This window comes from Petaurus breviceps, unplaced genomic scaffold (assembly GCF_028583685.1).
Source record: "Petaurus breviceps papuanus isolate PSGF00001 unplaced genomic scaffold, PetGlider_PUasm1.0 91133, whole genome shotgun sequence".
NCBI lineage: Eukaryota > Metazoa > Chordata > Mammalia > Diprotodontia > Petauridae > Petaurus > Petaurus breviceps.
Window position 1 is genome coordinate 12,848,282 of NW_027187419.1, and position 27,364 is coordinate 12,875,645.

Consider the following 27,364-nt stretch of genomic DNA (forward strand, 5'->3'; position numbering starts at 1 on the left):
CCTCAGACACAACACAAAAACTAGCCATGTGACCTTGGGCAAATCACTTAGCCCCACTGCCCTCCACAAAGCAAAAAAAAAAAAAAAAAAAGTAGGAGAGAAGAGGCTCACTATACCTCTCTCTCAAATTTCTCCCTCAGCAACTATAAGTCTTTTATATAGGAAAATGAGGTCGGTAGAAGGAAATCTTCTACCAACTTCTCTTCCCTCGGGTTCAATTTTGTTTTTCAAAGGAAGGAATTAATTCTTATTTGGTTTTAAGAAAGAAAAGACGGGAGTAGGTATCAAGTAAAAATACTAGAGAGTTCTCTCCTGCCTGGAATTTTTGGGTAAAAAAAATTTTAAAGATGTAAAAACATTTTATGTTTAGATATAGGCTTTTCTAGTTATTAACATTTAAAAGCACTTAAGAATCTTAAGGTATAAGGTTACATGTGCAGTTATTACATGGGGTTTTACAAGCAGTACTTTCAATTATTACTCCCCTGCACAAAATCTTAAGACTCCCCACTACCCAAAAGATAAAGTTCAAACACCTTAACCTGGCATTCAGAGATCTACAGCCTGGTCAGACCTTCCCTTCTAGTTTATCTATTCCAACTATTCCCTTACAATAATAATAGTTATAGTTAATGTTTATTTAGCACTTACTATGTGCCAGGCACTGTCCTAAAAGTTTTACAATTATCTCATTTGATCCTCACAATAACTCTTCTAGACAGGAGCTATCATTATCCTCATCTTATGGTTAGTCAGTGTCTGAGGCCACATTTGAACTCAGGGCTTCCTGACTTCAGACCAGTAATCCATGCATTGTGCAACTTACCTGCCCCTAGTAAGAGGAACAGCAAATTTAGATCAGTATTACAGAAAATAGTTTGGTCAAACTACATTAAGACATTGAATATTACAACAAAGAGCCATGTGTAAAAAAAAAAAAGGTTTCTAAGTGTCAATAATGCTCTATTTCAGGGGGTTCTAAACCTGGGGTCCAAATTGTTTGGGGTTTTTTTTAAACGTTTTAAATTTTTTTCCCAAATTGTTTTTAAAAATGTGTTGAAAAAAGTGAAAAGGACCCACATTACAAAAATATTTCTAGCAGCTCTTTTGTGATACAAATTGAAATATTTTTTTGAAAAGTGAATGGAAAATTTAAAAAATGCCCATCAACCTTTTTTTTTTTTTACATTATGCCCTTAGAAATATTCTAAGAAGGGATCCATTCTAAGAAGGTGATCCAGACCACCAAAGTGTTATTATGTGTTTATTATTCATGTTATTATTTGTGTCATGACACAAAAAAAGATTAAGATCCCTAGTCTATTTCAAATAGATGAGGCAGCATAACTTATTATTGTTATTGTCACAGCTAAATTTCCATCATTAAAAAGCAACCTTGCATAGAACCTTGCATTTGTTGTGATGGAATTTATTGTGAAAGTATGTTGTTCTTTTGATAAGTATTTTTAAGGATGCTCAGAAAAATGGAGAATATTAGGACTCTTTCAAAAGATACAGAGTTTAGTTGTACTAGTTTACTAACAATCTAGTTTAGTGGCAAGCAAAACATAAAACCACAGAATCTTAAGAGTGAGATAAAGATCTGAGACATTATCTAGACCAATCTTCCACACAAAGAAACTTTCTATGACTTCTCTCACAAGTAGGCATATGAATTAGTGACAAGGAGCTCATTGCCTCATTCACTCCATTTCATTTATTGACAGTTCCACAGCTAAAGTTTGCCTCCTTGTAACTTCCACCTTTTGATTTTTGTTTTGCCAACCAGATTTAGAATAATTTCTCTTCTACAATTCATACAATCACAGAATCTGAGAGTTGGAAGCTATTTCAATGGCCATCTAACCCAACTCATACAAGAAAATAACCCCCAGTATAACATAGCCAACAAATGTGAATACTTCCAAGGAGGAGGAAACCAATCACCTCTCCCTAAAGACCCATGTTCCTTTTGGACAGCTGTAATTGTTAGCAAATTCTTCTTGATAGCAAACCTAAATTTGCCTCTTTGCAATTTCCTTCCATTGCTGCTGGTTCTGCCTTCTGAGGCCAACCAAAACAAAGCCAATCCCTCCTTCCCATGATAGCCCTTCTAATATCTGAAACCAAGTCTTCCTGGCTCCAAAACCAGTTTTCTCTCTCCAACTATAGTATACCATGCTGCCTCTCAACAGACTGGGAGCTCAAAAAAGTATATTTAATTAAATTATCTCTAAAAATTTTCATCTTATTTTTATCCCATTCTTTTAGCCTGAATATGAAAACAAACCTTAGCATCAACAGTCCTTTCTTGCTTGTTCTCTCTCTGCTTTAGTTTAAGTGGCTCTAGTAGCAAAGGCCTGGTTCTAACCTGTCATTACCCTGGAAGCAGTGACAATAGAAACTGAGGCTTCTATGAGGTAGAGGTAAGGAAAGAGCATGTTCCAGGCATGAGAGACAATCTGTGCCCAGGGCCAGGAGACAAAATATCATGAAAGGGAATAGCAAGTGGGTCAATATGACTAAAGCCTAAGTAAGGTCTTTTCCCTTAACCTTTTTTTTTTTTTTAAAGCAATCGGGGTTAAGTGACTTGCTCAAGGTTACATGGCCAGTTATTTCTGGGTGTGGTGCTAAGTATCTGAGCCCAGATTGGATCCCCAGGTCATCCCAACACTGGAGCAGGTGCTCTTACTTGCTGAGCCACCTGGCCTCCCCTTCCCTTAACCTTTGTGAATACTGTGTCCTGGCTAATCAACAGGGCAGAAGCTTAAATGAGGAATAAGGACTCCAATATTTCTCACCTGCTTCTCTTTCCCAAAGTGATTGGTGTTTTCTTTCTAGTTTTACTCTGCTCTTTGGTTCTTTTTTAAATAAATTTTGTCTTCAGATGTGCATTCTCTCCCTCCAGCTCATTCCACTCTCCATTTGAGACAGCAAGGAAAAAAACCCCACCACCTTGTTACAACCATGTACTATTAATCAAAACAAATTCTAGAACTGGCCATATGTAATGGGAATGTAAATTTATGTTGTTGCCATCTTTCTAAGATTGTACTGTGTAAGATCTTCCCTGCCCCTAAGCCATTTAATAGGCTTAAGAGCACCTGGAGCCTGTGGTGGGAGGCTTGTTTTTCACCAGATACTTTGTGATTGGGTAGTGGGGTCAAGAGCAGTTGTTACATTCTCTGGGCCAGGAGTAGGCTATATAAACCCTGTTATGAGACTTTGTTTTGGGGCTAACTTTGAGAAGTGTTGTGTGATTTGACCAGAGGAGACTGCACCCCCTGCTTTAAACCCACATGTTGATGCTTTCCTCTCTGGTAACTGACTAGGTATGGGTGTAATGGTCAAGACAGTTGGAGGCCTGTCTGCTTGATGTTTTTCTGTTTTCTTGTAACTTCTGCTTTTTAACTTCACTCTGAAGTTCAGGGTGCTGACTTTTTCCCCTGAACAAGGTAAATGATATATTTGATTGATTAAAGCAAGAGTGTTAACCCATTTTTGAATTGCTTTCCTCTAGAAAAGCAGATCTAAGAACCTGTGTTGGCAGCCACCCTAGGGATTCTGGGGTGCTTGCTGCTACACCATATATTTTTTAAAAGTCTCCATCTTTCCTAAATCTATCACCTATCTATCAGGAGATAGCATATTTTATTTCAAGTCCTCTGGAATTGTGATTGGTCATTGTGTGGATTAAAGTTCTTTTCTTTCAAGGTTGCCTGTCTTTACAATACTGCTGTTGTTTCATAAATTATCTTGATTTTGCTCACATCACTCTGTCAGTTCATGTGTCTATGTTTCTCTGAAACTATCCCCTTTATGATTTTTCACAGCATGATGGTTTTCTATCACATTTATATACAAATAACTTGTTCAGCCATTCCCAGACTGATGAGAATCCCCTTACTTTCCAATTCTTTGACACCATAAAAAGAACTGCTATCAATTTTTTGCACATATGGGTCTTTTTCCTCTTTCTTTAATCAATATTGCTGGATTAAAGGGTATGCACAAATGAATAAATTTTCTGCCAGAGTTCCAAACCGCTTTTCAGAAACAAACTGAAAAGTAATAATACTTCAAATAGATCTTTGAAGTTTCATTTATGATTTCTTAAACATGGTACTCAGAATTTTTTTTAAATGTGGTTTTCCTGTGCATACCCTTTGATCTAACAATACCACTACTAGGTCTGTATCCCAAAGAGATCATAAAAAAGAGAAAAGGGCCCACAAGTATAAAAAATATCTCTAGCAGATCTTTTTGTGGTGCCAAATAACCGGAAATTAAATGGATGCCCATCAATTGGGGAATGGCTGAACAAGTTGTGGTATATGAGTGTAATGGAATACTACTGTTCTATAAGAAATGATAAGCAGGTAGATTTCAGAAAAACCTGGAAAGATTTACATGAACTGATTCTGAGGGAAGTGAACAGAACCATGAGAATGTTGTACTCAGTTCATAGGAATGCTGTACAATAGCTCTTCTAAGCAATACAATGATTTAAGACAATTCCAAAAGACTCATGATGGAAAATTCTATCTACACCAAGAAGAACTATGTAGTCTGAATGCAGATCAAAGCATACTATTTTCACTTTTTTGTGGTTTGTTTTTTCTTTCTCGTGGTTTTTCCCTTTTGTTCTGATTCTTCTTTCACAATGTGACTAATGTAGAAATATGTTTAATGCGATTGTACATGTTTAACCTATATCAAATTGCTTACTGTCTTGGGGAGGGGGAAAAAGGAGGGAGGAAGAAAAATTTGGAACTCAAAATCTTATAAAAATAAACGCTAAAAACTATTTTTACATGTAATTGGAAAAAAAATACTACAGTGTTAAAAAAAAAAAAGAAATGTGGTTTCCAGAGAGCCCAATGATTCTTAAATTATCTCTATTTAATTTGTTTTCCAGTTTGTTAGATCCAGTTGTTTTGGATAATAGATGGCAGCATTTTCCCCTATTTTTTTCAATCTCGCTTTTTTTAAAAAATATTTTTTGTTGTCTCATTAAGTCACTCATTTGTGTGGTCTACTTGAAATTTTAGAAAGTTCTTACCATTTTCTGTTCTGGGCTGTTTACTCTTTTTCTAATTCTTTCTTCCAAAACTTTTTTTTTTCCTAATCTCTTGCTTCATTTCTTCTAGTAATTTATGTAGTTCTTATGAAAAAAAAAAATCAATTTTTTTCTTTTGCTTCTTTGTTTACAGTTGTTATGGAGTTATTCTCTCCTAGGAGAGATTATTTGATATTTCTGGATCTATTATAAATCTTTGTATAAAGAGTTGTATGTTCTTATATTTATTCATCTCTCCAGCCTTATTTTGTGAATTGGGGTTCTATGCCTGGGCCAGGATCTACCCTTTGCTATGCTTTCAACCCTGCCTGATCTTGACCTGGGTTTCTTGACCTGGGTTTCTAAGCCAGCTTTTACTTATGGAGCTAACACCAGCCCTGCCCCCTTTGAAGTTCAGAGAGCTGGATCTTCCACACCCAATTCTGTATCTCTTGTAGAGTACTAGGGATGTCAGAGTCTCTAGGCCTAGGGTACCCTGTTCTGAGTAATGTCACACTTGGACTTGTTATTGCTATTCCAATAGCTTTGAGGGCCCACTCTGCTTTCTGTCTTTGGAGAGAGCCGTGTTGGGTTACAAATCAGTCTCTGGTTTTCCTAGAAGACTGCTAGCTTGAGAACTAACTTTCTGTGAGGGGGGTCCCCCTTCCTATTGCCCTTAGTCTCCTATATGACTTTTCCTACAGTTCTATGATGGAAGAAGTCAGTTACTAGACTTTCTCAATGGATTTCTTGATCATTAATTGCTCTGTTGTAATTTTGGGGGTTATTTTTCCTGGGGGTTAATGAAGGAGATGAGCCATTTATTAAGTGCAAACTGCAGGAAGGAAGCAAGCATGTATTCATTAAGCATCTACTATGTGGAAGACATTCTGCTAAGTATATGCTAATATTATCTCAAGCTGTCAACTTCCATTGAGGCAATTATACTGGCTGGAAGTCCTCTCAATTCACTTCCCAATTACAATAGTTTAACCTATTGATATACAAATATTAGAATCATAGGGACCTTACTATTACCTTTGTGGCCTTCTGCAAGTCACTTCTCCTTTCTAGGCTTAAGTGTCCTCATCTGAAAAAATGAGTTTATGCTAGATGATCTCCATGGTCCTTTCTAGCTCTAAAAGTCTTTAGCCCTACAAAATTCACAACAATTTAATTCAATTAGAGATGGAAGAATTCAGTGCAGTTACACTAGCATTATCTGACTACTTTAACTTCCTAGTTAGTACTTAAAGGTTATACCAAAAGGAAGGCAATAAATCTCATTTCTCCTCACCATAAGTATAAAAAAAACAAACCCATAGCACATTAAAAATGAAAATATGAATTTTCTTCAACATTGTTTCTATAATCTTATTTTCTGAAATGTTTCTGATAGGCAGTGTTCTTATGTACAAATAAGAGAATCCTTTTTTTACATTATAATTCTTTGAAAATTAAAACATATATACATGTATACATGTATCTATATATTCCCCAAACTCAAACCATAACTCTAAAATTCTGGCCAAGTCACATCATTTTACTGCCATAGCTGAGAGTACAAAGCACCCCTGGAATGATCTCAGGGGATATAGTACAGTAGGTGTTTCCAAAATCTAAGCATACGAAGAGAATCTATTATGTTACTTTCAAAGGTAAAAAACATCTACTTTTTTTGTAATTTCCCTAAACAGATTCAACACACAAAAGGCATTCAGTGCCAACTGAGAAGACCCTTCATTCTTGCCCCCTTCTAAATTATTTTGCATATTGCTCTCATAATATTCCCATGTTTAATATTTCCCATTACTTTGCTCAAAAATATTCAGTGGCTACCTATCTGTTGCCTATTTGGTAAAATTAAAACTCCTTTGCCTGTCACTCAAGGCTCTGTCTTAAAATAATAACATTTATATATCACTTTAAAGTTTGCAAAGTGCTTTACATATATTATCTAATTTTATCCTCACAACAACCCTGGGAAGTAAAATATCATTATCATCTTTATTTTACATATGAGAAAACTGAGGCTGAGAGTTATTGACTTAAGTACCATGGGTCACACTACTAGAAAGTATGTGAAAGGAGTCCAGCACTGTATCCAATAAACCACCTTTATGCCCTATCTTACATTATTTCCCTGGAGTTAAATGGGACTATTCTCCGCCAACTTAATAAACCCAATTAAGGGTCCCTAGCTTTGTGCCTTTGCACATGTGGTTCGCTATGCCTGGAATAGCTTCCCTAGTCCTCTTTATCGTTCCTTCCCTCTCTTAAAGTCCATTTCAAATGTCAATGTTCCTCCAAGATGCCTCCTTTGTTCCCCCCACCTAGACCTCATAGAACAATTTATTTTGCAATTCTCTGATGCATTCATCATGAGAGACAGTTATGTAGTGGCTAGAAGGCTAAAGAGTCAGGAAGAGCTAATTCCAAGTCTTGTCTTTGATATATGTTTTAGTTGGTTGGTTGACCATGAACAACTTCCCTAACTTTAGGGTCCCAGGGAAGTCTCTTAGATTACAAAGTACAATGGCTTACTGAACTGCATTCATTGATGATATCCTAGATACCAAAGAAAAAAAAAACTAACCCAAACCCCAAATTATTCATTATAAGCTGGGATCCATGAACATTACTTTTTAAAATGTTAACTTTATTCCAATATAATTAGTTTTCCTCTGTAGTCCTATGTATTTTATTTTATACATTTAAAAACATTATTCTGAGAAAGGGTCTACAGGTCAAAAAGAGTAAATAAAGATTAGGAGTCCCTGCTCTAAGGAGAATACTGACCATAGCTTGGAATTCCCCTAGGACCTAGTACAGGGCTCAGGCCACAGTAAGTGTTTAATAAATGTGGAATGAACTAAAAGAATTCTGCACAAATCCCCTATTGATCACTTAATCCTCTTCCCCAGACAGAAAAACACAACACATATACCAAAGTTGAAAGATAAATCTTAAGTAGTAAAGAGGTGAAAAGTAGAAAATAATCTCAGCAGAGAAAATGCTTTCAAACTAAAAAGAGCCCGAATCCCTTTCCTCCCCCCTCAAAAAAAAAAAAAAGACTTTGGAATACACATACACACACACACAATACATGTATATACACCAGTTTAAATTGTTTGCATAACATGGAAAATGGTACCCAAACCTTCACCCATGCTCAAATCATTCTTGACTTCAAACATCAAACTGTTGGTTAAGTAAACAAATATAGACAAAATGTATTTAACTGGTACTACGATTTGATATGAAAAAAGTGATTTGTGACATGGGAAATGACCATAACTGACGAGTCCAAAAAGAAAGGATAAAACTAGGAAAAACTTCAACCATTCAGAACTAATAAAAAAATACAGGGTAGTAAAAAAAAAAAAAAAGGCCCCCAGAGTCAAGAGTTAGCTCCTGTTATTCTTCAAACTGACTATGTGTCCTTGGGCAAGTCACTTAACTTCTTTATACAGTGCTGTTTCTTTTTTCTTTTTGGCTTTTTGGAGGGGGGAAGGTAGGGCAATTGGGGTTAAGTGACTTGCCCAAGATCACATGGCTAGTTTTTTGTGTGTAAGTGTCTGAGGCCGAATTTGAACTCAGGTACTCCTGACTCCAGAGCCGGTGCTCTATTCACTGCGCCACCTAGCCGCCCCCAGGCCTGTTTCTTCATTGGTAAAATGACAGGGTTATACTGTTCCTTCCAGGTTCAAAACCCTTTGAATCCATATAGGAAAAAAGTTTCCAATGTGAATATTACTATAAAATAAATACGGGGAAGTACTGACCCTTTCACTTCATTTGCACCTCCTCTTACCCTGCTTATAGAGGCTTACCTGCGAAAATATTCCTGTCAAACATCTAATGAACCTAAAACAGTTTACTCTTGCACATAACTACTTTCTTTGGAAACGAAATATTTTTAAAAATCCTCTAATATCTTGCTATTGTGTTATAGCAAGAGCTATAACCCTTAAAGAAGCTGAAAGATAGGAGTAAAGAACCTGAAATATTCAGAAAGAAAACAATCCAGGATTGAAGAGTACTAATGGGGGGGGGGGAGGGTCCTACAAACCTTATCTGACTTGGAGGGAGGGGAAAGGGGGTGAGGTGAATGGGATCAGGACCCTGCAGCCCAGGTGTTCCTCCTATTTTCTCTTCTACGCCTTAGATCCTTGCGACTTGGGGCGTGGGTAAACCTCCAAAAAGCAAATGTACCCCACGTCCCCGAAATGAGTGATCGCAAGGCTCCCCACGACCCCACCGGCTACACACACACACAGACATACGGCAACTGGTGGAGGTCAAGGGGGGCGGGGGGAAGCAAGGCCCCTCTCAGAGAGAGGGGACAGTGTCCCCCCAATCATCGCTGTCACTACTGGCCCCGTCGTCTGACCCGGCACAGCATCCGCCCCCGGGTCCAGGCATGCTACTTCCCAGGCGCGGACTGTGGCGGAGCCCGGAGCAGCGGAAAGGGATGGCAGGAGTGGGGCTCTTACCTTTAACAGATTAGACGTCGCCATGTTCCCTCAACTTATCCTCTCGCGGGACTGCGCGAGATTTCCGAGAGCTCGCCGGCTCCGCTGCGGCCTCTCCCGCCAGACCTCCCGGTCGGGCCCAGCACTGCCCGATGGGGGAAGGGAGGGCGGACTGGGCTCGGGGCGCTCTCAGTCCGGGGCCCTTGGCTCGTTCGCCCCCTTCCCTTTACATGCTCACTGGGGGCTCCCCCGCAAGGGACGAGCTTATGCGAACCCAGGCGAAGACACGGAGACACAGTCTGCACAGTAAAGACAGAAGAGCCGGGGAGAGGAAAGAGGCAACGAGAGCGGAGCCGGGACGAGCCGCCCCTATCCCTTCAGCTCAGTCCATCATGGTCGCGCCCGCAGCCAATCTCTGGAATACAGGGAGCCCCGCGGTCGAGGTTCTGAGGCTGGGGCCGAGTCACGTGGCCCTAGCGCTGGGGAGGGCCCGGGCCTCGGCGAGCCCCGGGTGAAGCTGGGAACCCGAGGAGGAGGAAGGGGCGGGGAGGCGCCGAGGTCAGCCGTCTCCTTGTCCTGACCTTAAAGGGGCAGAGGCCTCTTTGCACCGGCCTCTAGAGCATTTAAAAAAAAAATCGGTGGTGCGGAAAGAGGAAAGCCACAAAAATTGCGCCGAGATTTTCAGGATTCTCCCCATTCTCCACTCCTTGCCTTCACTCTTTGATAGAGAGAGATGCATCTTCTTGCTCCAGACATCCATCGATCTCTCAACAAGTATTTATTAACAATAATAGCACTTATATGGCGTTTTAAGAATTGCAAAGGACCTTACATTTATTATCTCACTAATTACCCACAACTACGTTGTGAGGTGGGTGCTATTGTCCTTATTTTACAGATAAAGAAATTGAGCTAAGTTAAAGGACTTGGCCAGGGTCACACAGATTGTCTGAGATAGGTTTCCAATTATTAAGCTTCTCCTACGAGGCAGGTGGAATACAAGAATAAAACAGTCCCCAGGGAGCTTTGGTCATCTCTTGTCTCTCCAATCTTCATTCCCTCTCCAGCCCCGGGCTCCCTCCATGCTGCTCATAAACGTGCCTAAGTCTCCTTCATCCATTAAAAAAAATCCGAATTAGACTCTAATCTCCTCAAACCACTGAGTTATGGGGCTATCTGGCTCTTTCACACCCAAACTCCTAAAACAGCTGCCCATAGTCACTGCTTCCATGTTTGCCCTTTGCCCTCCTCAAGACAAGTCCCTACCCTCGAGGAGCTTACAATCTAATGGGATTGGGGGGAGAGAGACTATAAGGGTTGTTGTGAGGACAAAATGAGATATTTGTAAAGTGCTTAACATAGTGCCTGGCACATAGTAGGCCCTATATAAATATTAGCTATTATCATTAAATATGTTTTGTTATTGTTCAATGTCTGATTCTGTGTGACCCCATTTGGAGTTTTCTTTGCAAAGATACATGGAGTTGTTTGCCATTTCCTTCTCCAGCTCATTTTACAGATGAGGAAATTGAGGCAGAGTTAAGTGACTTGCCCAGGGTGACACAGCTAGTAAGTGTCTGAGACCAGATTTGAACTCAGGAAAATAAATTCTATCCACTCTCACCTAGCTGTCCCTATTAACATATAATGTCAAAATATTTTGGAGGCACTCTGTTTTCCTAGAGGTAAAATAAGGGCCAGCAAGCAGGTTGTGCCCTGAACTTGGCATAACAACAATCCTTTGCGCTCTGGATGATCATACCCTCTGACAAAGTGTATTGCTTTGACCAGCACCAGGTGTTTAGTGCTCTCTCCATATTTCCCAGAGATCTGAGAGCCATCACCTTGTTTTACTTGCTCACAATCCCTGTTCCTTGTAACAGCTAAGTGAACCAAACCAGGTACTATAGTACCCCACTGTGAGACAATGAACTTAGAGACTGTTCCCTCAGGACCCAGGAATATCTGCATTTTCCACACAAGACCTAAGAATGATTATATCATAATTCATATAATTATGTCATAATTATAATTCATACTATATATAAGCTTTTCCTGTACTCCAACACGTGAAGCCCTCCTCAGGGGCTTTGTTGGATGCAAGTAGTTTTCCTCACTATACTGAAATAAATTATACTGCTACTTTTTATCCTGCCACACCTGCCTCTAGCCTTCTCTATGTTTGATACTATTTATATTTGCTCAGAGCTAGGATGGCAGATACCTATTATTGTCCAGTCTCTGAGCTCCAGAGTGAATTGGGTTTAAGGCTTGGTCTTTGAGGAAGAAATCTAGCCTATAAACCCAAAGTTAATGAGGCAGGTTTCACTTCTCTTTTCAGCAACTCCAAGGGTCTTCCTCTCCCAGTTTGATTTTATTTTATTAAGAGGGCCATCCTTTGACTCACTTCTTAAAGAGGCCTATTCACTGAATGGGCTACCTCACTCAAAGTGAGAACCAGGAAAACTAGCTGTTTGGAGTCAAGATGGTGGAGTAGAAGCATGACTTACGAGCAGCTCTGACTTCCACCTTCCCCAATCACTGTAAAAAGGGGACTCTGAACAAACTTTGGAGCTACAGAACCCACAAAATGACACAGAGAAGCTAACCTCCTGCTGAGGACAACCTGGCAGGCCAGCAGCAAGCAGCCAGCAGTGCTCTGGAAGCCAAGCCCAGCCCCACCCAAAGCTTTAGCCCCAGGGTGGGCCTGATGAACCACCAGCCAGCTGGAGGGACTCCACATTAGCAGCAGCTATGGCCATTTCCAGAATTATCAACACATAGATTCGAAGGACAAAGTGAGAGGTCAGTGCAGTCTGGACTTTGGAACCCAGTAAGTGGGAGTGCATCGGCTTTTGCCCCCCAGGGCAAGAAGCTGCTGAGACACTGGCACAGCCAGCCTGCACCATGTGACAGCTTCAGCTCCTGGCCTGCAGAATATAGGGGGTCCAAGTGACCAGTCTGAGGGGTAATCGCTCTTGCTTTAACCTGCTTGGATCTGGATTGCAGTCTAGGGTGGAGGTCCTGGGGTGTGTGTCCAGCTTGCCAGAGCATGTAGAGGCCTCAGAGAGGGTACCCATCTAATACTTCCGGCAGCTGAGAAAACCCCAGTGTTTGGGATGAAAGCTCCCCTGTCTGGTTGCAGAATCCTACTGTGGCAAAAAGCCCAGAGGTCAAGTGACTGAGGGGTGACATGACCAGGCAAAGGAAACAAAGCACACAGAAGATTCCAACATTAGACTCCTATTTTGGGGACAAAAAGGAGCAAAGCATGGAACAGGAGGAAGACAGTGAAGTCAGAACTCCTGCACCAAAAGCTTCAAAGGAGGACCTTAAGAAGCAGATAAGAGAAGTGGAGGAAAAATTGGGAAGAGAAATGAGAATGATGCTAGAAAATTATGAAATGAGAGTCAACAGCCTGACTGAGGAAAATCACACCTTAAAAAATGGACTAACTCAAATGGCAAAAGAGGCTCAAAAAGCCAATGAGGAGAAGAATGCCTTAAAAAGTCGAATTTGCCAGATGGAAAAAGAATCTCAAAAGCTCAATGAGGAGAATCATTGCTTCAGAATTAGATTGGAACAAATGGAAGCTAATGACTTTATGAGAAATAAAGATGCTGTTAAACAGATCCAAACAAATGAAAGAATAGAAGGCAATGTAAAATATCTCATGGGAAAAACCACTGACCTGGAAAATAGATCGAGGAGAGATAATTTAAAAATTATTGGACTACCTGAAAGCCATGATCAAAGTAAGAAGCTAGAAATCATCCTCCAGCAAGTTCTCAAAGAAAACTGGCCTGATGTTTTAGAACCAGAGGGCAAAATAGAGGTTGAAAGAATCCACCTATCCCCTCCTGAAAAAGATCCCAAAAACAAAACTCCTAGGAATATTATAGCCAGGTTCTGGGATTCCCAGATCAAGGGGAGAATATTACAAGCAGCCAGGAAGAAACAATTTGAATATTGTGGAAACAATCAGGATAACCCAGGATCTGGCAGCTTCTACACTGAGGGATTGAAGGGCTTGTCCCTCCACAAAAATATTTTGCTTCTGACCACACCTCCCCAATTTGCCCTCCCTTCTGTCAGTCCTACTAAGGTCTCTTATCCCCTTTCCCTCCTACTTCCCTGTGGGGTAAGATAGATTTTTGTACCAGAGTGTATGTTATTCCTCCTTTGAACCAGTTCTGATGGGAATAAGGTGGATAAGGTTCATTATCTGCAACCACCACCACCACCCTCACCCAACTTCTCCACCCCATCTTGTCCTCCATTGTGAAAGCTTTCACACCTTTTTTATGTGAGATAATTTATCCCATCCATTTTACCTCTCCCCCCTTCTCTCAGTGCATCCCTCTTTCTCACCCCTTAACTTTATTTTTTTGGATACTCCAACAGTCATCACTGTCTCACCCCTTAATTTTGTTTTTTTAGATATCATCCCATCATAGCTCACACCCGTGCCCTCTGTCTATGGATACTCTTTCTCACTGTCTTAATGATAAAGATCTTAGGGGCAGCAAGGTGGTACAGTGAATAGAGCATCGACCCTGGAGTCAGGAGGACCTGAGTTCAAATCTGGCCTCAGACACTTAACACAAAAATTAGCTGTGTGACCTTGGGCAAGTCACTTGACCCCAATTGGACCTCCAAAAAAAAGCAAAAAAAATGATAAAGATCTTAGGAGTCATAAGTATCATCTTCTCATGTAGGAATGTAAACAGTTTAACTTTATTGAATCCCTTATAAGTTCTCTTTCCTGTTTGCCCTTTTATGCTTCTCTTGAGTCTAGAACACAAGAAAGTCAAATTTTCTATTCAGCTCCAGGCTTTTCATCAGGAATACTTAAAGGTCCTCTATTTCATTGACTATCAATTTTTTCCCTTGAAGGATTCTACTCAGTTTTGCTGGGCAGGTGATTCTCGGTTATAATCTTAGCTCCTTTGCCTTCCAGAATATCATATTCCAAGCCCTCCAACACTTTAATATAGGAGCTGCTAGATTTTGTGTTATTCTGACTGTGGTTCCATAACATCTGAATTGTTTCTTTCTGGCTGCTTGCAATATTTTCTCCTTGATTTTAGAATTCTGGAATTTGGTTATAATATTCCTGGGAGTTTTCATTTCATTTCAATCACCTCTTTCAGGAGGTGATTGGTAGATTATTTCAATTTCTGTTTTATCCTCTTGTTCCAGTATATCAGGGAAATTTTCCTCGATAATTTCTTGAAATATGATGTCTGGGCTCTTTTTTTTTTTTTTATCACGACTTTCAGGTAGTCCAATAATTCTTTTTTTTTAATTAAATTAAATTTTTGTTACATTTTAGGTTCCAAACTATCTCCCTCCTTCTATCCCTCCCCACCCACATAAGAAAAGGCCAGTGTTTGACACAGAAATATATACACATACATACATACATACACACATATTATATATAATATATACATATACATGTGTGTGTAAAAGCATCCTATGCATACTTCTATTTGTCAGTTTTTTCTCTTGTAGTGGATAGCATTTTCCTTCATTGGACCTTTGTAGTTGATTTGAATATTTGTAATATTCAGAATAGCTTAGTTCACAGTTATTCTTCAAACAATATTGCTGTTAGTGTATCCAGTATTCTCTCTATTCTGTTCATTTCACTCTTCATTATTTCATGCAAGTCTTTACTTTTTTTTCTAAAATAACCTGCTTACCATTTCTTATAGCATAGTAGTATTCCAATCACAATCATATACCACAACTTGTTTAGCCACTCCTCAGTTGATGGACATCCCCTCAATCTCCAGTTTTTTGCCACTAAAAATAGAGCTGCTATAAATAAACGTGTGTATGTGTGTTTAAATACAGGTTCTCTTCCTTTTTCCCTGATCACTTTGGGAAATAGACCTATTAGTAGTATTGCTAAGTCAAAGGATATACACAGTTTTACAACTCTTTAGGCATAATACTAGATTGCTCTCCAAAAATAGTTCCACCAATAGTGTCCCAATTTTTCTTCATTCCCTCCATTTGTCATTTTTTCCTTCTACCATTTTAGTCAATCTGATAGGTGTGAGATGATATCTCAAAGTTGTTTTAATTTGTATTTCTCTAATCAATAATGATTTAGAGTATTTTTTCATATAACCAGTCCAATAATTTTTAAATTATCTCTCCTCAATCTGTTTTCCAGGTCACTTGTTTTTCCAATGAGATATTTCACATTTTCTTCTTTTTTTTCATTCTTTTTATTTTGTTTTATTATTTCTTGAAGTCTCATGGAGTCATTAGCTTTCACTTATTGAATTCTAATTTTTGAGGAATTATTTTCTTGAGTGAGTTTTTGTATCAACTTTTCCATGTGTCCAATTCTGCTTTTTAAGGAGATGTTTTCTTTAGTGAATTTTTTTCATCCTTTTCCATTTGGCCAATTCTGTTTTTTAGGAGTTTTTCTCTTTAGTGGATTTTTGTGCCTCTTTTACCATTTGGCCTTATCTGTTTTTCCTTAAGATGTTATTTTCTTCAGTATTTTTTTTCTGCCTCCTTTACCAAGCTATTGACTCTTTTTTCATGATTTTCTTGCATCACTCTCACTTCTTTCCTCAATTTTTCCTCTGTCTCTCTGATTTGTAAAATCCTTTTTGAGCTCTTCTAGGAATTACTTTTGGGCCTGAGATCAATTCATACATTCCTGAGGCTTAAAATGTAGTTGTTTTGACTTTATTGTCTTCCAAGTTTGTGTTTTGATCTTCCCTCTCTCACCTTAGTAGCTTTCTGTGGTCGTTTTTTTTGTTGTTGTTGTTTTCTCACTTTTCCAGGCTATTTCTTTACTTTTAACCTTATACTTGTAAGACCACAAACTGTGCAAAGGTACAGTCCCACTGTAATGGGAAGGTACTTAGATACTGAAGAAAGAAGAAGACCATACCATCATGGGTTATGTATGCTTATTTATTGGGGGTAATTAGGTTTTAAAAGGGAATTTATTCACAAGACTGGACCCTGTTATGACAATAGGACAAAGCAATGGATCCATGTACACCCTTTTGGCCAGTCAGGTAATTTATAGAAGAACAAAGAAGAATGCCAGGGATGGCCTTTGTTCTCATGTAAGTTTTCCCTTAAGATAGTTGAAGTGTCTTTTGCCGTTTACATTTACTCAAGGTAGCTTACATTCTTTGTGGAGTTACAGGTCACACTCTTATGACAGTGGGGACACTGTCCCAAGCTTCATGTTTTTTGTGCTGCTGTTTTCAGAGCTAGTTCTTGGGATCTTTAAGTTTTCAGTTTTTCCAAGGTGGTATGATCTAAGGAGAGGTGTGTTTACTACTCTCCTGGCCAATGCTCTCATCTATGAATGACCACAGACACTCTTCGACCCATTACCCAAGGTTCCTGCTCCCCTTCAGCCACAAGTTCTGGTGAGTAAGTTCTCCTCTTCGTCCTGGGACTGAGACCCAGAACTGTGACCCAGATCTACATATGGCCATTACAACAGAGTAATCCCAGTGCCAGCAAAGGGATCCTTCTGACTTGTCTGACCCCCTTACCATCTCTGGGCTCAGAGCTCCTAAGCTGCCACTGCCAATTAATTTACTCCCTAGGCCAGGGTTGGGGGAACCTGTGGCTTTTAGGTCCCTGAGAAGGCCTTTTGAGCAAGACTAAGTTTTACAGAGCAAATTCTTTTATTAAGGGGATTTGTTCTGTAAAGCTTGGATTCAGGCAAAGGACCTCACTTGAGGACCTAGAGGGCCACATGTGGCCTTGAGGCCACAGGTTCTCCACCCCTGCCTATACCTACTGCTAGCTAGCCTGCACACAGCCTTCACCAGATTGTTCTCCACTCTCATCCCAGTGAGACAGACCTTTCCTGCTGACATTCTAAGTTGTCTTGAGCTAGAAAGTTGTTTCACCCCTTCCTTTTGTTGGTTCTGCCACACCAGAATTCATTTTGAGGTGTTATTTTAAAGTTGTTTGAAAGGGAATTTGGGAGAGCTCAGGAGAGTCCTTGCCTTTACTCAGAATCATTTTTTAATGACGTAAAACACTCTAGATAGAAAATACCCACAATGGATCTTGTGAAGTACTGCTTTCACATCTGTAACATCTATTAAAATCTATTGATGCCTTTTTACTCCACTAAAATCTTACTCTTAAGCTTGCCAGGAAAGAGACAAACTCTTTGTAAGAAGCATACTTCTGGCAAAGATCCAGTGAACTGTGACTACATGTATGTATTCAAAAGATAAGCCTATCTAAGTTCTAAGAGATTCATCACCAGTTCAACTGAACAGAAATCTGCGCGATACTTGCCCCCAACATGGAGCCCTTTTATTGTGTGGTTCAAGAGCTTTCTATCTTCCTTAAAACTGCAGAAAGACTATTTGCAACTGTGTTAATTCTACTGTAAGGGAATTTGATTACCTTGGTTCAATACCTGAATTTGCCAGCAGGTCTTGCACTAATTTAGCTTGATCAGCCCTGGTCTTAAAAGTTACTCATTTATGCATGTGGAGATAGCCCGTTCCCAAGAATCTGATGGCCATTCCTGCAGGCCATCAGAGGTTGCTCATCCTGATAATGTCTAGCGTACTTTCTCCACTCAACAAGCCCTACTATGGATTAACTCCTTTCTTGTCCAAGTCTGAATCTAATCTAGGGTACAGAAGAATCGGGCAAAAACTAAACAACAAAAAATAGAATGGAATATTGCTCATAATATTAAAACATGAAATCATATATCCAAAGTATATTTCAGTCCTTCAGTTTTCTTCACAATGCATTCGTAGATATAAAGATTTAGCAGTCTATAGTTACAGTTTATCGTACATAGAATAAAATGAAAAGGAAAGTGGACCAAACATTCCGTATACAGACATTTATTCCCAACTACCTCCTATCCCTCTTTCTGTTTATGTTCCAGACTTTCCAGTGAAGAAGAAGGCAATCCTGACATGCCAAAATTCATGGAAACGATTGGGTGAGGAGGGCTTCTACTTCCTTTCTTAAATTCACTTCACCAGGCTGCTGGGATTTGCAGTAGCTGGCAGACGTGGCAACACTTTTTCCCTTTTCATCTTTCCTGAGGTCATTGTCTGCCCTAGCCTTGAAAGCTGTGTACATGCTGCTGTATCTTTTGGCCGGGTATACAGTTACAGGGTCCTCATTGTGGACTCCATCTGGTCCCCAATCACACCTGCTGCTCCCTTCTTTTTCTCCTCTCTCAAAAGCAAGTCCTTTGTTTTATGTTCACATTCAGCACATTAACATCTTTCATTGTCCTCTCTGTCCTGGAGATAGTCTGGACAGTCTCATTTCCAGGGGTGTATCTTACAACTTCTGTTCTTTTCCCCTCTGTGAAAAATTAATAGGCCTTTGGAAATTAACAGAGATGAAAAAGTTGATGTACTGGCTACATTTGTTAAGAGTTTACCATGTTTGAGTCACTGTACTACATGCTGAGAGTAATAAAGACAAGAAGGAAAACCACCCTTGTCCTCAAGAAGTTTACATTCTGTTGAGGAAATATAACATGTACTCAGATAAATAACTACAAGGTAAGTTGAAGGTGAAGAAAGCAATAACAACTGAGTGGCATTACAAAAGGTTTCTCATAGGAGGTAGAAATTGAGCTGAGTAGGGGCAACTAGGTGGCACAGTGAATAGAGCTTCGGCCCTGGAATCAGGAGGACCTGAGTTCAAATCCTACCTCAGACACTTAACACTTACTAGCCATGTGACCTTGGGCAAGTCACTTAACCCCAATTGCCCTGCCTTTCCCCCTCCCAAAAGCAAAAAAGAAAAAAAAAAGAAATTGAGCTGAGTCTTGAAAGAAGTTAAGGATTCCATAGGGAAGGTATGTCTTGAAGGCTTAAGGAACAACCTAGAGCAGAGGTGCTGAGATTGGAGAAGTTAGTTGGTCTGTTTGGTTGGTATATAGAATATATGAGGTGAATAATATGAAATATACAGAGCCCAGGTTTTGGAGGGCTTCAAATATCAACCCAGATGTTGTGTCTTCCATTAGAATGTGAGCTTCTTGGGGGCAGGGACTGGGCTTTTTAGTTAATTTGTTTTATTTTGGTGTGTCTTGGGGTTGGGGTTGTTTTTTTTTTGCCTTTATTTGTGTATCCAGCCCTTGTGTGCTTGGCATTTTGTAAACCTTTAATAACTTGACTAGTAGGTTGATAATATTATATTTTATTTTAAAGGCAAAGAGGATCACTAAAGGTTTTTGAGTAATCTGGTCATATTGGTATCTTAGGAAGATTATTTTGTCAGCTTTGTGGAGAATGGATTGAAGAAGGGAGAAATTAATAAGATCGATTAGGACTGTGTTATGAGAGTCCGGGCAAGAAAAGATGAAGGCCTATGTTTAAGGTAATGCCCAGCTAAGTAGGTGAGAGGGTATAAATGTAGTCAACTGATGATGCAGGGCTGGAATATGAGTGAGACTATGACTGGATAAATAGGCTTGGAAATCATCATTATAGAGATAGTAATTGAACCTATTGGATTGGATGAGATCCCAAAGAGAAAATTTGGGGCATTTTTGACAGTTATAGGGAAGTTTGAAAGGAGGGGAAGGTTTGGGAGAAAGATAATACATTCAATTTTGGACATGTTGAGTTTAAGATGTCTGTTGGAGAAGTAGCTAGGTGGCACAGTGGATAGAGCACCAAACCTGGAGTCAGAAGAACATGGGTTTAAGTCTGGCCTCTAATACTTGACACTTACTAGCTGTGTGATCCTGGGCAAGTCACTTAATCTGGATTGCTTCACCAAAAAAAAAATGTCAGTTGGAAATCTAGTTTGGCATGTCTAATAGGCATAAGTGTATAAGTCTGGCAATTAGGGGTAGATGTACTACTTTACCTCCTTACTACTGAAAATTTACTGTACAAAGAGTTGTACAAATAATATACTTCCTCACTTGGCTAAATTGTTTATTGCTAAAGATTACGAAGTCTTTGGCAAGAAACTAAGGTCCTTAGAGTTACAGAGGTCTTTTTATCATTGTTGCTGACTAAAGCTGAAGGATTCACAAAAGAAACAAAGATTTGAGAAATAAGTAGCCAGATAAAAAGATGGTATCTAAGGAAGGATTTGGATTTCTGAGATAGAAAGGGAAAAAAAAGGAATTATAGGTTGCTAGTCAGGAATAGAGTGTACCCAACTAAGGCCTAGAAAATCCAAACAGGAATTCTTTAATCACAAAGGAAGAATAAGAAGAAACAAGAAGAAAGGAGAGAAACAAGACAAAACGCAAAAGAGAGAGAGCAAGTAGTCTGGCTCCAATCTGCATTCAAACTCCATAGTTCTTTCCTCTGGATGTGGATATCCCTTTCCATCATGAGTCTTTTGGAGTTGCCTTATAACCTTGCATTACTGAGAGGAGCCCAGTCTATCAAAGGTAGTCTAGACATCGTATTATTAAGGAAACTACCCTTATAGTCAAGAAACAGAGAGTAAAATAGAAATTTAAAGAATCCACCAAACATCCCCTGAAAGATCCCACAACGAAAACTCCCAGGAATATTATAGCCAAATTCCAGAGTTTCAAAGTCAAGGAGAAAATATTGCAAGCAGCCAGAAAGAAACAATTCAAGTATCATGGAGCCATAGTTAGGATAACACAAAAACTAACAGCTTCTACACTAAAGTGTTGGAGGGCTTGGAATATGATATTCTGGAGGGCAAAGGAGCTAGGATTACAGTATCATTTCTTCTACCTTTATTTCTTTTAGGGCAATTGGGGCTAAGTGACTTGCCCAAGGTCACACGATTAGTAAGTGTTAAGTGTCTGAGGTTGGATTTGAACTCAGGTCTTCCTGACTGCAGGGCCAGTGGAGGCCAATTCACTGTGCCACCTAGCCACCCCGCTACTTTTATTTTTTTTAAATAATTTTTTTCAAGAATTCAAAACGGCTTTTTCTCCCTTCCACTCTAACTTCCCCCTCCCAATTGAGACAAAATAAAAATAAAAGCCCTATTACAAACATGTATGATCAAGAAAAACAAATTTCTACAATTGACCATGTAAAAAAAAAAACCTAATTTTGCATCCCAAGCTTCCCCTCTCTATCAGGAAGTGGGTAGCAAGTTTCATCATTAGTTGGACATTATACTAATCACAGTTCCTATGTCTTTCAAATTTGCTTGACTTTATAATATTGTCATTGTATAAATTGTTCTTCTAGTTCTGCTCACTTCACTTTGCATCAATTCTTATGAGTTTTCTCAGGTTTCTCTGAAACCATCCTCTTCATTATTTCTTTTCTTTCTTTTTTTTGGAGGGGGGAAGGCAGGGCAGTTGGAGTTAAGTGACTTGCCCAAGGTCACAAGGCTAGTAAGTGTTAAGTTTCTGAGCCTGGATTGGAATTCAGGTTCTCCTGACTCCAGGGCTGGTGCTCTATTCACTGCACCACCTAACTGCCCCTTAATTTACTCTTCTAATTCCTCTTTTCCTTCTCCTCTTCTCTTATTTCCTGTTGAGTGAAATGTATTTCTGTACTTAGCTATGTGTATGTCCTTGTAGTCTTTCTTTCTTTCATCAGTTCAGATGAGGGTGAGGTTCAAGTGTCAGCCACTCCCACAACCCCCAATCTTCTCCTGGTTTGTATAGACTTCTACTTGCACAACCAGATTATGTGAGATAATTTTCCCTAACCTCCTTTTTCCTTCCTTCCTTAGTGAATTCTTCCTCCCCTTTCTTTCCATTTTTTCTGTAAAGATCCTGGAGATAAAACAAAACTACTTCCTGGTCTTATCTAATTAAACTCTCCCTATGATCTCTGATAAAGATGGAGTTCAGAGGGAGTACATATACCATCTACTCATATTTGAATGTAAGCAGTTTTTCCTTGTTTAGCCCTTTGTCATTGTTTATGTTTATCTTTTTATGTTTCTCTTCACTCTTGTGTTTCTGGTCTTTTTTTTTTTATCAGGAATGCTTGGAAGTCCTCTGTTTCATTACAGATCCAATTTTCCACTCACAGGATTATACTGTTTTGCTGAATAAGTTATTCTTGGCTGTAAGCATATATCCGTTACCTTCTGAATATCACATTCTAAACTCTCTGCTCCTTTGTAACAGTGGGTGCTAAATCATGTGTGATCCTGACTGTGGTTCCTTGGTACTTGAGTTCTTCCTTTCTGATTGCTTATAGTAACTTTTCTTTGACTCTAATGCTCTTAATATTTTTTTTCTGGGGGTTTTCATCTAACACTCTCGTTTCATTGATTAAAAAAATTAAATTAATAAAATTAATTTTTTTTTAATTTTTGCTTCATGTCTTTCAGGAATTCTAGTTGAATTTTTGCCCAATCTGTTTTATTATGATACTTTGCTAGATGTTTTGGAGTCATTCTGTTCTTCTGTATTTGTCTTAAACATTCTTTCTTTTGCTTTTTTTTTGGAGGGCATTTGGGATTAAGTTACTTGCCCAAGGTCACACGGCTATCTTAAACATTCTTGTCACTCTAATAGTTTTTTATGGTGGGATTATTTTTATTTGTTCATTCTTCCATGCTATTTCTTGACTTTCAACTTAATCTTAGGGCTGGGCACTATGCATTTCTGGAAGGAAGGTCTGGGCTAGTCCTGTTGCTGTCTTTTTGAGGTATTGAGTGTTGTTATTCTGGGATCCTACACTTGGAACCTGAAAGCTTTCAGTGCTTCCAGTCATGTGATACAGGGTAAATCTGACCACTGCACTTCTAGTCTGAGCTCTGCAAGTTCCTGACCTGAGTTTGGATCTGAGGTGCCATAGATTGTGGCTTAATTCTGGCAGCCAGCTGGGGAGCTCTGCTGGTTCAGAATGACAGAAGTGTAGACTTTAGACTGGAATTCAGACTGCTGCTGCTTGCTTCTTGCTCTGTACACAATCTTAGCTCTGGAACTGCTCCTTACCCCAGAATAACACTTCTGGGCACAGGTTCCATACGCAATCTGCCCTGCCTTTGTGATGTGCACCTGGTAGTGGGAGATAAAGTTGCCATATGGCACCTGTTCCCACCATGGTATCTTGGTATGTGTAATGTAATGCCAAAAGAAAGGCAACTTCCCAGGTTCAAAATACCAGCATAGGTGCTCTCTATTTTATTCAGTGACCAACCAAGAACAGAGAAGATTAAAACATGACATCATTCCAAATATAGCATTTACTAAGTGTGATTAAATAATCTCCAAGTACTACCCCACCCCAGGACCTTCCAATCATTCAATCAATTACAAAGTCTCCGTTCTAAATACTTCTCCACCCCTAGGCTATACCTTAATTAAGTCCACCACAAAGCCCCTCTTCTCAAATGGAGATTAGTTTCCAAACATAAGGTCAAAAGTTCCCCACCCCTGGATCACAATTGAATCTACCCCAGAGTTACATCAAGTTTAAACACAGCACTTAATACCCAAATGGAGGTCTTTTCTTCATCTTGACACGAGGCAAGTTCTCAGCAATCTTAGTTCCTGGGGAGACAAGGCTTAGCAAGGCCATAAGATACATTGCCAGTCCCTTCATGAATTTATCCTCTGTCTGTAGAACAGTCCTAGAACCCCTGAACACATTAGCAAAGCCCTCTCCCAGGATTTCTGTAAACATACAACAAGAAAATCCTTCTTCAGGGCTTCTGAACCAACAGAAAGGCTCCCAGACCCCTGCAACAACAGCACTGTCCTTCACCAGTGGACAGTATTCATTCTGTCTGCAGGACAGTCTCCAGACCCCTGCAACAACAGTACTGTCCCTCACCAGTGGACAGTATTCACTCTCTGTCTGCAGGACAGTCTCAGGCCTTCTTAACCAAATGCCAGGTTCCAGGACTTCTTCAACAGGACAGTCTTTCACCAGTGGACAAATCTGGCAAAATAACATCAAAACAGACAGACGAAGTACCAGCAAAACAGCCATGTCTCCTCAGTCCTTGGCAGGTCTCAAAAGTCCAGGGCAATTCAAAGCGGCCACCAGCAATCCTCTTAGTCTCTCTCTCTCTCCACGAGGTGCTGCTTCCAAAAAGATCTTCCGCCTCTCTCTAGTGTCTCTCCAAATCTACATCACCAGCTCCTCCCAGTTCAGGACTTTCTTTTCACATCAACAAGCCCATCCCACAGGTGGGATTAACAAACTCTGGGTTTTAACACAATCAATTTGAAAACCAAGCCAATACAGGGGAATCTTTAATTGCCATTACTATCACAGTATGGGAATGGGATCTCATCTTGCCCCTGTGCACAGCTTCTCCCTAATCATGTGCTCTGCATGGCTACTGTTGGCCAGCCTTCATTCCTAGTGTCCTTGGACCTTTCTGTCTCCTTATGCTCACATGGGCTGAAAAAGTCACTTACTGTGACTTTTTCTTGGATTTCTTCATCAGGATTCACTCTAGTGAATTTCCTAGATCTCTATGAAGGAGTTTGGGTTGGAGAGAAGAGGGGAGCTTGCTGAGTTGCTTCCTGATACTCTGACATTGTTGGTAAACAACAAATCCCGAAACCTGAAGAAGTTTTAGAAAGAATTTTATTATGTCATTTGGCAAAGGAGAGAACCAGGAAAAGGTGGTGGCTTCCTACTTGAGTTTCTGTGAAGTTTACATTATATGGTGTTCAAACAAGGACATCAGCACACAAACTGCACTTGGGCAATTAGGTCAGCTAGGTTCAAACATTATTAATAAATAATTGATAATAAAATATTTTCCTACAATTCCCCCCTTTTGGGTCTTTAAAAAACCCAACAGTCTCATAAACAGAGAACTATATTAAGGTCTCAAAAGAAGTTCATCCAAAAAACCTGAGTCATTGGTATCCTCACCATCTATCTTGTCTGAAGCTTAATAGAATTCTTTTAAGGAAGGGAAGGGCCAGATTGGTGGCAAACTTCTACCCACATCTTATGGTCATAGGAATCAGTCTGAGTAAGCTCTAGGGACTGTGAGTTAGGGGACTTATACTTATGTCAGAAAACAAGTGCACTACACAATTCAAGCAGATTTCCCAGGCATTGAAAGCAACAACAGAGAAGAACATATAAAGCCAAGTATCACAAAAACATCATAATCCCATGCTTCCTTCAATGTCATAAGAGTTGAACAAACTTAGTTAAGCAGTGTCATAATCTTGAACATCCCTTTGTTGGATTGTAGGTAAACTAAGTCAAGTTACAGATTAAACTACATTTAGGGGGCTCACAAGAGACTGATTAAAAGAGAATATTTACATATCATTAAAGTAACCAAGAAAAGTTAGCATCAGGGAATTCTCCCTTTTATAGCGAGGGGAATAACTGAATCACTTTAGGAATTTCAGACTTCCCTTTGGCTTCTATCTGAGGAATACCAAAAAGTTAACATTATTATTCCGTAAGTCAGGTTTTGGTCAGATAAGATTAATATTAAAAGTAGACAGACTTTTAGCTAAGCAAAAGTTGCGGGAGGGATGGCCCCGATAATAAATGAAAAGAATTTGATCAGACTTCTCTTGCAGGCAAACATAAATACCAGGAAACATCAACGCAAGAATATTACAACAATAATCCATATTAAATAACATAATGCTTCCTTATTCCTGGTAACCCACTCCCAAAGTCCATTTAATCAGCATCTCTCATCTTGGGTATTGGTTGTAGCTGTCTGATCTGTGGAAACCTCTTTCATTAGAAATTCTTGAATAGGCCTTGTTCTTTGGAGGCTGCTTTGACAAGCAGATCTGCTTTCCTGGTTTCAGATTCCTTGCAGACTTTCCCTAGTCAATTCTGGTAAAACCTGCTAGTGATAAGGATTTAACATAATTCAGACAGGCTGAACACAACCTCTTCAATATGGTTTTTCAGGAACTAATTCATATGGGTGAAAATTAATTCAAACCCAATAAAGCTAATCCTATTAACATTAGATCTATAAGAACACCAAAGGAACCCATAATTCACCCAAAAGTTCAGAGACTTTCAATTTTTACATAAAACTTGCTCTTTCTGTCTTTACCTGAATTCTGTACCAACATGAACAATTTCATCTCCAGGCTGAAAGAAGACTCTTAAAAAGGATCTATGAGGGCCTGACTTGTAAAACAAGCTCTTCTGTCTCTTGTATTATCATGCAGGCAGCTAAATTCCTCAGAGGTTAGAACATGGGGCCTGGAATCAGGAAGACCTGAGTTCAAATCCAACCTCAGACACATACTAGCTGTGTGACCTTGGGCAAGTCATTTAACACTCTGCCTCAGTTTCTTCATATGTAAAATGAGCTGGAGAAGGAAATGGAAAACTATTCCAGTTTATTTTCCAAGAAAACACCAAATGGGTTCATGGAAAGTTGGATACAATAGAACAACAAATTCCTAAACCAAAGAAATAATAGAATTAGTACAAAAAGAAAAAAAAATGTTATCAGAGACTTCAAAATAGGGGGGAAAAAGCAACCCATGCTTTAAAATTTTCTGCACACAGTTACTAACACAATTTTATGTGTAAAATCCTTAATCCAATTTTTAGAATGTATTACTAAAGCATTCTCAAAGTCTATATATTTCATTAGAAACATCTGGATAGATATAGTTATATCCTAGTTCTTAGAGAAAAGTCTTAATTTTGTTTTTTCAAAATGACATTTACTGCTCCATTAAAAAAGAACATTTTTACATCTTTATCCTATATTTATCCCCTCTTTGATGAGATGAACATATACATATGTATGTTCATATATATTTAATGTCATTGCAGCCTCTAGAAAAGGGATCATACTGTGCAGACTTGATGCAACATATAAATGCATAATTATTAACGAAGGGATAGAGGGCAAGCCTAAGAATTCATTTATCTAGTTGCTTAGGATAGGAAGA

The 27,364-nt window shown here is 39.3% G+C and overlaps 1 protein-coding gene across 1 annotated transcript in view; it reads right to left on the reverse strand.

Moving 5' to 3' along the window:
* Positions 1-10,937, reverse strand: part of CUL5 (cullin 5) — an 89,313-nt gene extending 78,376 nt beyond the window's left edge. The window contains exon 1 of the mRNA XM_069080005.1: positions 9,556-10,937. Within this exon, the coding sequence (XP_068936106.1) occupies positions 9,556-9,579 (24 nt within the window). The 5' untranslated portion in view covers positions 9,580-10,937. The remainder of the gene's footprint in view (positions 1-9,555) is intronic.
* Positions 10,938-27,364: the final 16,427 nt, after the last annotated feature.